This window comes from Neopelma chrysocephalum, unplaced genomic scaffold (assembly GCF_003984885.1).
Source record: "Neopelma chrysocephalum unplaced genomic scaffold, ASM398488v2 Primary Assembly neopelma1_45, whole genome shotgun sequence".
Classification (NCBI taxonomy): Eukaryota; Metazoa; Chordata; class Aves; order Passeriformes; family Pipridae; genus Neopelma; species Neopelma chrysocephalum.
Window position 1 is genome coordinate 18,195,649 of NW_020897704.1, and position 12,665 is coordinate 18,208,313.

Consider the following 12,665-nt stretch of genomic DNA (forward strand, 5'->3'; position numbering starts at 1 on the left):
AGGCCCCAGCTGCAAAAATTCCCGAAATAAAAGACAAAGCCTTTGAACTTGTTCAGGTGTTATGCAAGAAAAGAGGGCAGGGAGCACAAAACAAGTTTAATGTGCTCCCAGTACCTTGTGCTGTTGACAGCGCACACCAAGCGCTCTGCTATGACAGGAATTTCCAAAATACTGCAGCCTTCATGGCTGGGCACATCACGCTGATTTACTTACGCTGAGAGGCAGGAGAAGACACAAATGAGCAGTGGGAGGAAATCTCCAAGCCAACCCAATATAACAGTGAAGGATTATTCAGGGATGCTCTAGCAGTCTCTCTCAGATATGGCTGAATTTGATTAGCAACCTGTGCCTTCCCCAGAGGAGTTTTCCATGTGGCTGCAAATCCTCTAAGTGCTCTCCTCTCCCCTCACTCCCTCAGCTCCCTTCTGTGTTGTTTGGGTTTCCTGCGTATTTTGTTTTTTTCACGGTTTTTCATCCACTGGTTTCCCTCATTTCTGCCCTTGCCCATCACAGTGGGGCATCAGGGTCACAGCTGATGAGTTTGTATGGAAAATTGATGCCTGGTTGAATCCTAGTCTTTTGAATTATTTAAGCTAGGATGGGAAGATGGGATCCTGCTGGGAGTGATCCCACATCACCCCAAGCACTGCCTAGTCTGTTCCAGCTCTTTATAGCTCTGGGCAGACCTGGATTCCTGTGAGCAGCTGAAACAACACAGCAACAAAGCGCCCACGCTGTTACCAACAGCACACAGACAGTGCTCTGCATCTTCAGACCTTAACTAGTAAAAACAAATTATATGTGATGACCCCGGCTGAATCACATATAAATAAATATATTTTGAAGACATTGGTGCTGACACAGTGCCCGCTACTAAAAGAAGCAGGACAGTCCCCTGCATAAGGCTGGGGTTAAGATTCAGGCTGAGCTCTGGGTTTACAAGCAACACACTTTCTCGTCTTCAACAAAACAGTGTAAGAGTTTTTGTCTTATTTATTCAGTTTATGAGTTCTCCACGGTACGAACAGTCTTTTACTCTGGTGTTTGCAGTATTCCTAGCTCATCAGTGCCTGGTCTCATCTGAGGACAACAAAAGGTGCAGTCAAAAAAAACCTGCAATATTTTAGACCCTTCCTATTTCACTTGCTCATGTCCAACACTCAAATACTCACAGGCTTCTCAGCCTTTGTAAATCTTTACATTTAAGCTCCTACGAAAACCGGCAAACCTTCACAGTCCAGCACTGATGAACAGGGATTTATTACTCTCCTTACTCTCCAAACTGCCATGCCAGCCCTCACCAAAACAAACAGGGAGGTTAAGGGCTCCCAGACCTCAGAATTTCCACGGATCCTGACCTCACTCCACACCATCAGCCATGGATTAAACTTCTAGATCTTCTGTGCTCTGGTAACTGAGCACAAGACGGAATTCCCAACTTCTGAGTGCTCAGGCTTGAAAGAACATATCTTCAAATACACAACCTAAATTAGGGAGAGCATTGAGAGCAGGACAATGAGAAGAATCCACTGCAGAAGTAGAATGAAGGGAAAGGGTCTAGGGTGGAGATGCCACAGTGCTTCACCCTGTTGCTGCTAGTGGTAAATGCTCATGTTCATTTGCATCATTTAAAGCACCTCCTTTTCATTCTTCCTGGAAACTGTAAGTAGACTGAAACTGTTTGGTTTATCTCCAATTTGGGATATAAGAAAATCCAAACAAAAATAAATTCTCAATACATCTGAGCCAGTATGTTTTTCCTCATCCGCTTCTTCCCATTTCATTATTGAAAAAGGTATTTTAAGAACTATCTTATGTAGTCCAGTTGTCCAAAACTATTGATATTTTAACTGTGACACAGATATTGCTCAGGAAAAGATCAACCAAAATCAGTGATGTATTGTTATGGAGAATCCCCAGCCCTGTAGTCAGCTGTCCCACACACAGATCAGATCTAAAATAGAGCTTACCAGTAGCTTTTTCTTAGCACATCCAGTGTTTAAAAAAAAAAAAAAAGGCTTTTAACTTAGCCAAAAAATTCTGCTACAGAGTATTATTTTAATTTAACCTCATTGAATCTGTTTGGTGAGTAATTCTGGCATAAAACTCAATATGCTGCTTTCAACATGAGAACATCAGTGAAGGGCCTTCAAAAGTTTATTAACAATCTGTTATTTATAGTTTTCTTTTTCAAAAATGATTGGCACAACATTCAGAGGAAAATTATAGGAACTGCCAAGTCAGATAATAAAAAACCATATCAGTGTTAAAATTTGATAGAAAGGTTTTAAGGAACGGTAGAGAAATGAGAAATATTCTGATTGCTAAGCTAGCTATTTGTCATTCAACAACAGCCCAATCACACACATATGTTTGCAAATTATTGTTATTGTTGTTAATTATTATTTACACAGAAGCACTGAAATGCAAGGTGGTTTGAATTCCAATTAAAATGACAGTTCTCTGCCCCAAGGAATTTTTTATCCTTCCTTTCACTCATTACCTGTTTACCAACAGTACCCGCTTAGTTCCAACTTGTTTTCATGCTATCTAAAATGACTAGAAAATTAGGTCCTATTAAGTAATCATGAATATAAACTGTGAGTCACCGGTTAAGTGAATACCATTACTGGCAATAAATTCAGAATCCTATTATGAGTCGCTTATTATTGTCAAGCAAACCAAAACAATACAACTTTATTCAATATTAATTGTATCCTTGGATGCTTGAAAGGATTAAATAACTCCAACTAATATTCTGCACGTAGTCAGGAGAACTGTGTGTGAAGGACAGCAAAAATAATTGAGGTCAGTAACTAAGGTAGAGAAAGAAAAAGAGACAAAAAGGGAGGAAAACATACATCAAGAGATATTTCAGCTCCTGTGTGAAAGCAGATGGAGGGTGAAGGAAGCAGACAGGCTGCTCCAGATGGCAGGAGCGGTGGTGAAGACGGCTCTCACACCCACTGTGTTGTGGCTGTGATGGGAAGAATAGACTTTTGGTTAAAGGATTACTACAGGACTCCAAAGACTTGGGTTCAGCTCTGTCCACTACCTCTCCACCAGGTCTTCAGACCCTCTGGGTTTTGCTTGTTGGGAGCTTTTGGGAGTCAGCTACCTCTGTGGCTGCTTAAAAATACTGATATTTTTATGCATGCTTTGCCCTCAGCTCACATCTACACAAACGCAAAGCAGTTGTGGACTCAATACTGGTTTTACTGAGGTCCTGAGTACTCACACTGAGTGTTAGCCTAGGCAAGGATCACATTTTCCTAAGCCCTGTGCAAAAAATAGAGGGGAAAAACCAGAATACCCTATTCCAACACAACTCAAATATCTTACTGTCACCTTGCTGGTCAAGCACACTTCTTGGCTGCACAGGCAGGCAGGTGAGCAGGTATCCTCTGGCAGCAGGGAGCTCAGACAGGACAAAGATGTACTTGAAAGAGAACAGCCACAGAGAGAGAGACGAGGCAGGGAAAAAAAAGAGGTCAGGCATCAAAACTAGCAGAAAAGCAGGCTCATGAAGGAAGCATGAGCACATTTGTGAGCTGACAATACAGTAACTGTGTGTCTCCAAAATTATGTATTTACTTGAAAGCTTTTGAGCATTGAGTATTTTGGAATCTTAATTTCAGATTATGAAAGAAAATTGACCTTTATGCTACACTGTTGCCCCAAACAAACACTGTCTAAAAATGCATCCATGAACCACACCTGGAGAGCTGTCAAAAATCCCTTCCCACCAATGGCTGCCAATTCTTTTCCCAACCCTCACCATCAGACTTAAAAACTACTGGCCATCTTGCTCTTCTTTCTTCCCCATTTCAATTCCGTCTGAACGCTCAAACCTGTTATTTTCTGTAACTGTTCAAGGCAGACCAACAATTTACTTTACAAGATACTACAATTCACATTGCTAATAGATTTTATGCCTCCAAGAACACATTGGATAGCAAAGAGGATTACTTAGTTTAAAACAAAATATGTCACCTTAAAGGAGCCCTAACAACATTTTCCTGCTTACCGTATACAGAGTGCATAAACTAAAACACCTGAGTTGTTTCACACCATTAAGTTAAACATTAATATCTAGAGCCTCCCACAGATGCAGGGAAGGTGCTGTAGGCACCACGCACCTCTTAGCACAAACCATCCCTGACCCTACATGGGTTTGACAGTGGGGTTCCCAGAGTTGCAGATTTTAAGGTCAGAAATGACCATGAAATATCTTCCTATGTAAATATGGGAAGAAGCTCTCTTGTGGCAACCCCTGCATGAAGCTTGAGAGCTTTCAGAGCTCCTACAAAATCATCCCAGAGGAGATGGGAATCACTTGTCTTCATGGTTTGCTGCAGTGGTTAATCAACCTTCCCCGTGAAAACATGCATCTTAACTTCAGACCTATGGGATACTGTAGGTTTTTTATGTGCAATGTTTATTTAATGTAATTTAGAAAAAAAAAAAGGAAAATACTGAACTGAGAAAAAAATTATGAAATATGAAACAGTCTGACAGAGCCACTGCTGCATCACTAAGGTGTCATAAAAGAGAGGCCGAAATTGCTGGTAATTTCAGCAGAAACAGGAAAATCAGACAAACTCTTCAATCATCACAGGGACTATGGAGCCAGGGGAAGCACAGGTATCAACATATCTCTTTACGTCTTGGGAATTTCCAAATCCAGAAGGGAAAAACCACTGAGTAACTCGCACGATGCCTCAAGTTAAACGGCTAAACAGGAACAATTCATCGTGTTGAATCCAACACAAATGCTTTTGGCACCCAGTTGATGAGAAGGGAAGATCTTTGACCAGGGACAAACAGATCTTGACCCCACTGGTACCTTCCAGCACCTTCCCTCTACACAGCACCCTCCGTTGGGGCACCTCCACCAGGACCTGCCCTCACCACCAGCACCCTCTCACCGGTGGGAGCCAGTGTGAGACTGCACGTGGGGGAAGGTTCCACGAAGGACATGAGAGGACCAAAACACAGCAGACAGCACGTAAGGGCTTGTGACGATGTGTGTGTGCGCGCGTGTGGGTGTGTGAGAAAGAAAATAGATGTGAGAGGAGGACGCGGAGTGACTTCATTTCACAGCATGAACAAGCACGTATGGGTGTGTAGCAGAGCCATGGAGGGTGCCAGGAGACCATCAAATGGCGTAAGACTATGGAAGTGACAGAGAGGAACCACAAATTACCACAGAGCCCCTGAGAAAAACAGAACAACCTGTATGCTTTCTCTATATTGTATTTTAGGAAAGTACTGGAAACTTCATCGAAGTGTATTTGTCTTCCCACACAGCTCGTACTATGTTATGGCTATATCCACGCAACTCCCTGTGTTATCATTACTAAGCTTTAAGGAATCCACCACATCATTTTTAAGGACAGCCTCGGTATTTCCATAGTTACTAAGTTTGAGCCCTTCTAAATGTTATAACTTCATCATAACTCTGATGTCAATAAGGCCTAGTTACAGATACCTCAGAAATGCAGGGCTGACCCAATTAGGCAGATCAAATGATGGAAGACATTTGTCTTTGGCAAGAGATGACGTGGTTTTTTGTATTACTTCTTGGATGTCAAAATCCAAGTTCTAAAATGCCTTAGACATAATATCATTTAAATATGGAGAAAAAACCATTGTATTTCTTATTTCTGTGATCACTCTCATCTTCTTATCAGATTCCTGCAATTGTGAAGCTTCACATCTCTTGAGGGCTGGGGCAGAAATCCCCCTCTTCAGGCAGGCCCTCAATCCCCCTGTCAGTTCCTCTTCCAGGGGTAATTGAGTAGAGCTACAACAGGTGAATTTGTGGAAAACTAAAGACATAAGCAGTTAGTCAGATCCTCTTCCTTACTCAGGCACACCTGTCTTGACTTGGAAGGGACTCTTAAATCACATTAGCTGAGGACCTGGCCCACTGCTATGATTTTATTTTATCCTTGATTTATTTTATTTCTTCCTAGCTGCTTTTTCAGGATCTGTAATTTCACTTTCAGTGACTCAGTAGTGAACAAGTCCAGTTTCAAGACAGAAAACTCAATGAACCAGCACATACAGAGGGTGGTTCACTGTCATGTTACTGACACAGCCCAATGTAATAAAGTATATTAACAATAATATATGTTAATATTTATTAACATTATCAAAATATTTTGTTGACACTCCAGTACCTGAGAAGTTGCAGACACAAATTAAGATTGCACATGCTTTAATATCTGCATAAATACAGACCAGGGTAAGTACAGGTCTGGGTACATCTGAGCCAGTTGCTGCATTGCTGGTACTTTAGAAAAACACTATTGCCCAACAGCACAGAGCAGAGCAAACAGTACAGCCCTCAGCCACCAAAGGAAACAATTCTTTGGGTGGAAAAAGGCTACTTTCTTACATCTGGATGGGACATCCAATTCAATTTCAATATCAATGTGGCTGGACGTGATTTACGGGGACGTGTAAATAATTAATACCAGCTCTGGAAGGGAGAGCTGGGTACTCATTAGAGTTTCCTTGAAGCCCAAATGATATAATGATTAACCAACTTAGGATCTTTTTAATAATTCCAGCAATTTCAAGTCTCCCATGTTAAAGATCTGCTGAAGAGCTTTTATTCAGACGAAAGGCTCTTTTCAGAGAACAAATCATTAATAGAGTATACACATAGATCTAACATTCACAAATCAATGCACTTGAAATAAAATGTGCCTTTAAAGTTTCTTTTTCACTTTCTTCCCTGATTTGGGGCTTTAGTGCTTTTCTTTCTCTAACAAATTTTACCACAGACAGTTAAGACTGCTGCATGAAAAAGGGCTGGTTTTCTGTTATAAGTGCTTTCAGCACTTTAGCATCCTGAAATGGAATGCCCGAGAAATGCAAAATACAGCTACTTCACTAATCCCATGCATTTCATCTGACATGCCAAGTTTCACACTCCATGCTAGAGAAAAATCTATTAGACAGTGAGATCAAGCGATGGTTGTCCAACACAGTTCAGCATTACAGGGCAGGAGGGATCAAAGCAGATTTTATCCCTGCTCCTAAATATTGCCAGATGAAGACATTTTGGTCCAAATACTTTAAAGCTGTTTATCCTTTTGCTTAATCCCTATTTAAATACTTTCTTATCAATAACTGAGAAGTGTCCCATCATTTGGATTTCTGGACCCTCTGTATCTGCTGCTCAAGCCAGTGAAGAGACCTTCACTGACTTCAGTGGGAATGGAACCAGCACTTTAATGATTTGCGCAGCAATGGCCTGAATTTTTTAGAGGTTTCACACCCTAGTAAATCACACCAGAGCTGGCAGGAACTGCAGGTGCTGTGCTGATGGGTGGCCAAGGACAGAACCAAAACTCAGATTCGAATCTTCTAATTATCAGCCCTCCCTTGGAAGCTAAGGAATGCACAACCAGAAGGCAACCCACGCATAGGGTGTTAAATGCACATACATTGATAATTAATATAGACATTAATACTATGTCTGGAAAAGAAAACAGCTCTGTTGTCTTTATACAGGCCTAGGTTTGTAATCCACTTATTATAATTTTCTAAAACTTTCTAGATTGACTGTTAAGTCGAGTTTAAAAACTTCACTGCTTCCACTCCCATCAGAAAGGACTTAGCAAGCAAACTGTGAGGCTCAGACAATGGTTAATACTTTGAGACACTAATTAGCCATATTTAATGAATTTAATTTGCAGCAGCCATGCTAATACACATAACTATTAACTCTGACCAGCTTTACCTTCCATGGGACCTACACCTGCTCCCATTAACTTCAGTGGGATACAGATCAAGGCCACAGCATTAATTCATCCCGGACCTCTTCAGCAGCTCAAATTAACCCTCACAGGTGGCTTCAACACAATGACCAGAGAGGTGACAGAAAGTTGTTCAATGGGAACCCCAGTGAACTGTCCTGCTGCTCCGGAGAACCTCAGTGCATTAAAACTTTGCTCCCCAACACCCCTTCTCTCAGGAAGGGAACAGCACGTCTAAGGTGACAAGCAGGGCACGTCTCTCCCAGCACGAAATTCTGACAGCAAAATCGAAGGTGACGAGAATACACCACAACACTTGGCTCTTACGCTGCTTCTTCAGAGACCTGGACAGACATTGATTTGATTTGCTAAGTCAGTGCTTTTCTGAGGGCTCTGCTATCAGCTCATCACCGCGGAGCTGCGTGACCCACCTCCATATTAAAGACCAGCCCGGCTCTTACTCGCAGCCTGTTCATAGGAAACCAGCGAGCCCGTGAAGCAGAAATACTCTGTTTATAGAGAGCCCTCCCTTGGAAGCAGAAAGAAACTGAAATATTACAGACAAAACTTGTTCAACTGTGTTTTGGAAGTGGCACGCAGCGTAGGAAAAGCACTACTTGGGATTAGCTACTCTCCGTTTTGAGACATGCTTAAAGTAGCAATTAAAGCAGTGGGGACACGGCAACGAGGAGCACTCCCAATACAACCCAACCTTGATTACAACGTATATACACACAGCAGCCTATACGCCGCCTCCCTTCAGCACTCCCGGCTCTCTACCTCTATAATATCCTGTATGCAAAAATTAGTTTTACACAAAAATAAAACTCTTTGCTCAGCCGAAAAAGCACCAGCCTGCACCCCGCTCCCTTGCACCATCTGTGCGTGTTTATTCTCAGCCTTCCCAAAAAAAAAAAAAACACTCTAACGTTTTACTAATCTTTATGCCCCGCCACTATAAATAAAACAAATAAAGCCCAACAACAGTTAAGCATCGTAGCTAAAACACATCCAATCCACTCCGATTATTTCTGCTCGTCTGTCCACGAATAGCTGCAGCCATCGGCTTTAGGGGAAGCGTGCAAGTCAGACCGCATTTATTTACAGTTGCACTATCAAGAAAAAGCCTTTCCCCGTCTCGTCGTTCTATGAATATTTTAAAACACTTGGGTTTTTTCCTTTTTTTCCCTCTTATTTTTTTTTTTGGGGGGAGGGGGAAGGATGGCGAGGAGGGATGCTAGTCCAGCTCCTGGCCCTCAGCTCTATTTTTCTCCGTGTTTCCAGGTCGCCCCGACTTCTGGCTCGGAGGGACGCGCGGGGCGCGGAGCAGCCCCGCACAGAGAGACGCGGACCCAGGGACGCGGACCCACCCCCGGGGAAGGGACAGCGCCCGCAGCCCCCCGGCCCCCGCAGCCCAAACCCGCCACCTACGTTCCCAGCGTCTCCTTGAACTCGAAGATCTTCTTGATGTCCTCCGCCTGCTTCTTCCAGGAGCCGCCGCCGTCCCCGTTCTCCCGGGCCATGGCCGTGCAGCCCCGCGGATGCCGCGCCGGCGGCTCCGAACCCTCGGGCGGCTTTTGCTTTCTCTTCTGCCGCGGCAGCAGCGGCTGCTGCTGCTGTTTCTTCTTCTTCTTTTTTTTTTTTTTTTTTCCTCCTCCTCCTTCTTCTCCCCTTCCTCCTCCTCCTCACACTTCCTGCCCGCCGCCGCTTTTATTTCCTCCGCGCTCCGGCGGGCTCCGCGAGTGTCACTTTTCCTGGGCTATTTCCTCCCAACTTTCTCTTCCCCCCCCCCTTTCCCTCCCCTCCTTTCCCCTCCTCCGCGCCCCCCCTCCCCGCGGAGCCGCTGGCAGGGCTGCCCCGTCCCTCCCTCCCTCTTTCCGCGCCCCGCGCAGCAGCTGCGCGTCCCAGGGTCACTTTGCTCCCTGACTGACCCACCCCGAGGAAAAGTCCTTCTTTTTTGTTGTTGTTGGTTTTTTCTTTTCTCTTTTTTTTTCTTTTTTTTTGGAGGGAGGTCACTGTTTCTCTTCCCCCACCCCCCCGTGCGGGGCCCCGTGGGATGCTCAGCTCCCGGGCGCGGTACGATGCGGAGCGATGCGGCCCCGCGGGCACAGCGGCTGTGCGCGGTTGTTATGGCAATGGGAGGAGGAAGAAGAGGAGGAGGAGGAGGAAGAAGAGAAGGAGGAGGGAGAAGGAGGAGGCAGCCCCGCCGCTGCTCTGCTGCCTGGCGCTGCCCCTCCTGACTGAATGAAGATAATTCGCATTGCACCAAAACCGCGCACGTCAAACGGGAGGGGAGGGAAAGCAGCGAGAAGGGAATAAAAAAAAAAAAAAAAAAGGGAAGGAAGGGGGAAAAAAAAAAAAACTCAAAAGCCACACCACAAGCGGCCGCGCTGCCTGGCCGGGCGCTGCGCGGGGCTGCACCGGGATGCGCGGAGGCTTCCGTGCCCACCTGCCTCGCACGCAGATATACACTCCTGGGATGCAGAAATGCACCCCTTGCCAAGGACCACCCTTACCCAGCACAGCCCTCGGTGCACCCAGCGAAGCGAGGGGCACACAGACAGAGGGGTCGCGCAGCCCAGGGGCAGGGGATGGGCACCGCGCAGCCCCGGCGAGAGCCCCGAGCCCTGACACGGTGCCCACCCCGCCGGCACCGCCGTCTGAGCCGGGCACGGCATCGGCCTGTCACACTGTCACACACGCGTGGCTGGGATTATTGCTAAAAGCAGCTTTTTCTCAGCGACACTGAGACCTCTAGCGTCGTCACATCGGACACGGGCTGAGCTCTGATGCGGGGTGACAGGCAGGATTCCTCAGACATCAGGGAAAACTATAGTCTAGGCTAACTGAGATATGTTTATAGTTAAGATCTTTGGGCTGCAGTTTCAGAATAGGTAAGGCACTAAAAAAGTGCAATTCTTTTGGGACACCGAAGTTAGTTGACTAAATCAGAGGCTTTGCTGCCGGCAGGCACAGGCACTCCAGTGCCTCCGGGGCACCTCCAAACCTGGTCAGCTCCAAACCTGATCATCAAATCAGGACCTGGAAATAAGTCTAAATACAAGGAGCTAAATAATATTTACTTTACATATATTACTGTACGCATGTAACTGTTTAACATGTATTGTGTCTTTTAATAGATTCCTTAAAATTCTACTTTAGAAGCTGATTTTCCAGATTTCTCATATTTTATGAGCAGAATGTACAAGGTATCAGCTTTTAAGGCTTCCCCTGGGTCTGGGCTGAGCTGTTCCACTCATCTCAAAGGGGCTGCGGCAGAGGTAGGAGTTCATAGGTGGGTGAAAGTGTAAACTTGGAATACAGGTTGGGGTGTTTGGTCAATGCTACCCTCTGCTGGGCAGAGCCACTCGGCTTTGCATGTGCCAGCCCTTATTTATTACTGCACCCCTCTACTCTGATGCTTTGGTGGTTGTCCAGCCACACGGACAGCCCAAACAGCTTGGAATTTCCTACAGTGGATGCTTATGTCACAGTATGCACTTTGGAACAGATTTCCTTCTGCTCATGACTTATTCCTGTCTTCTCACTACCCTCAGGATTTTCTTTAATGCATGATCCGTGGTAGTGTCACCAGGAGTCCCCAGGCAGGCTCACAATGCCACTGCATACCTGGGAAATGAAAGATGTGACTGACCTAAAAGGATCCAGCTGACTACCAAATGCAAGTTTCCCTTCAACCTGCACCACTGTGACGTTTCCTCTCTTTTTCACCATGTCTAAATCACTTGGTATCAGAAATGCCACACTGTGATTTGGGGTTACTGAATGGGGCTACTGATAGGTAACCTCCTGTCTTCAGGAGAAGATTGAGAGAGTGTGTGAGGCCAGAGAGGGCAAGTGTCATGGTCTGCCCTGACCTCCAGCACAGTGGAGGCCAAAGAGCTCCATCCATCCAGAAGAAGAGCACTGTAATTCACCTTGGAGCTATGGCATAGCAAAACCATCCACCACTATTATTTATGGTGCCACATTGGTCCCTACAGCATCATGTTAAAATCTCACTGAACAGACAGCGTCGCCCACTTCTCCATCCCTGCTTTCAGCGAGCAAAAATTTTGCTTGAAATTGCCCAAATTCTTGCCAGTGCTGCAATATCTCAGCATCAACATGGCATAAGTTAAAGGTAAAGGTACAGGTCAGTCTGTAAATCTAAGTTCTATTTTCCTTATTTAACCTGCACCTTTAGCATGGTATGAATGTGTTTTTTGTGACAAAATAACTCATATTTGAAGTAACTGGTAATATAGAAATCTCTGGAGCCATTACAGTTTTAATGAGAAGTGTAGGAGATGCTCCTATTAGGCAGGGACCACTGGCACAATAGACTGTAAAAACCCCTTCAGAGTCATTACAATCTGTCATGTCAAGCTGAATTTAGGGAGTCTGTAATCTTCCTTGACTGACAAGCTCCTGCAGAGCTATTGTAGCTATTTGAAGAACAGGTATTTTTTAAAAATTAAAATCTTATGTGAAAAGTTCCCTCTGGAGTGGCAGGATCTGCTGCAGCTATGGGGCTCTGTACGGCTGTATTCAATGTTTAATTACATACAACCAGATCACAAGAACAGTAATAGAGTGGTAAAATGAAGCACACGGAAATGCCAGCATTAAAACTGACAATAAAACATAAATTCAGGCCCTTTTAGTGGCTGCATGGAGGCCATCTCTCATTACCTGGGCATGCTCTGCAGCTCTGCAGCTCTGCCAAGGGTTGTATCAGTAACTGGCTAATGAGCAGACGTGGCTGATGGTGTTCGAAAGAGCTACACACGCTGCACGTGCACCCAACCACTCCATGCAACAAGAACCCAAACCCTTAAATCGCCGATGGACAAGTTCCAGCTTTTTTTTTTTTAAAGCCTCCTATGGAAA

The 12,665-nt window shown here is 44.9% G+C and overlaps 1 protein-coding gene across 3 annotated transcripts in view; it reads right to left on the reverse strand.

The window, feature by feature from the left end:
• The window catches only part of CAMK1D (calcium/calmodulin dependent protein kinase ID), a 218,910-nt gene extending 209,355 nt beyond the window's left edge, over nt 1–9,555 (reverse strand). For 2 of the 3 annotated variants that reach the window (XM_027679541.1, XM_027679540.1), the window contains exon 1: nt 9,204–9,553. In XM_027679541.1, coding sequence (XP_027535342.1) covers nt 9,204–9,295 — 92 coding nt within the window. In that variant the 5' untranslated portion in view covers nt 9,296–9,553. Of the gene's footprint in view, nt 1–9,203 lie in introns of all 3 variants that reach the window. The other variant, XM_027679538.1, reaches the window with a different exon arrangement.
• Between the last annotated feature and the right edge of the window lie 3,110 nt (nt 9,556–12,665).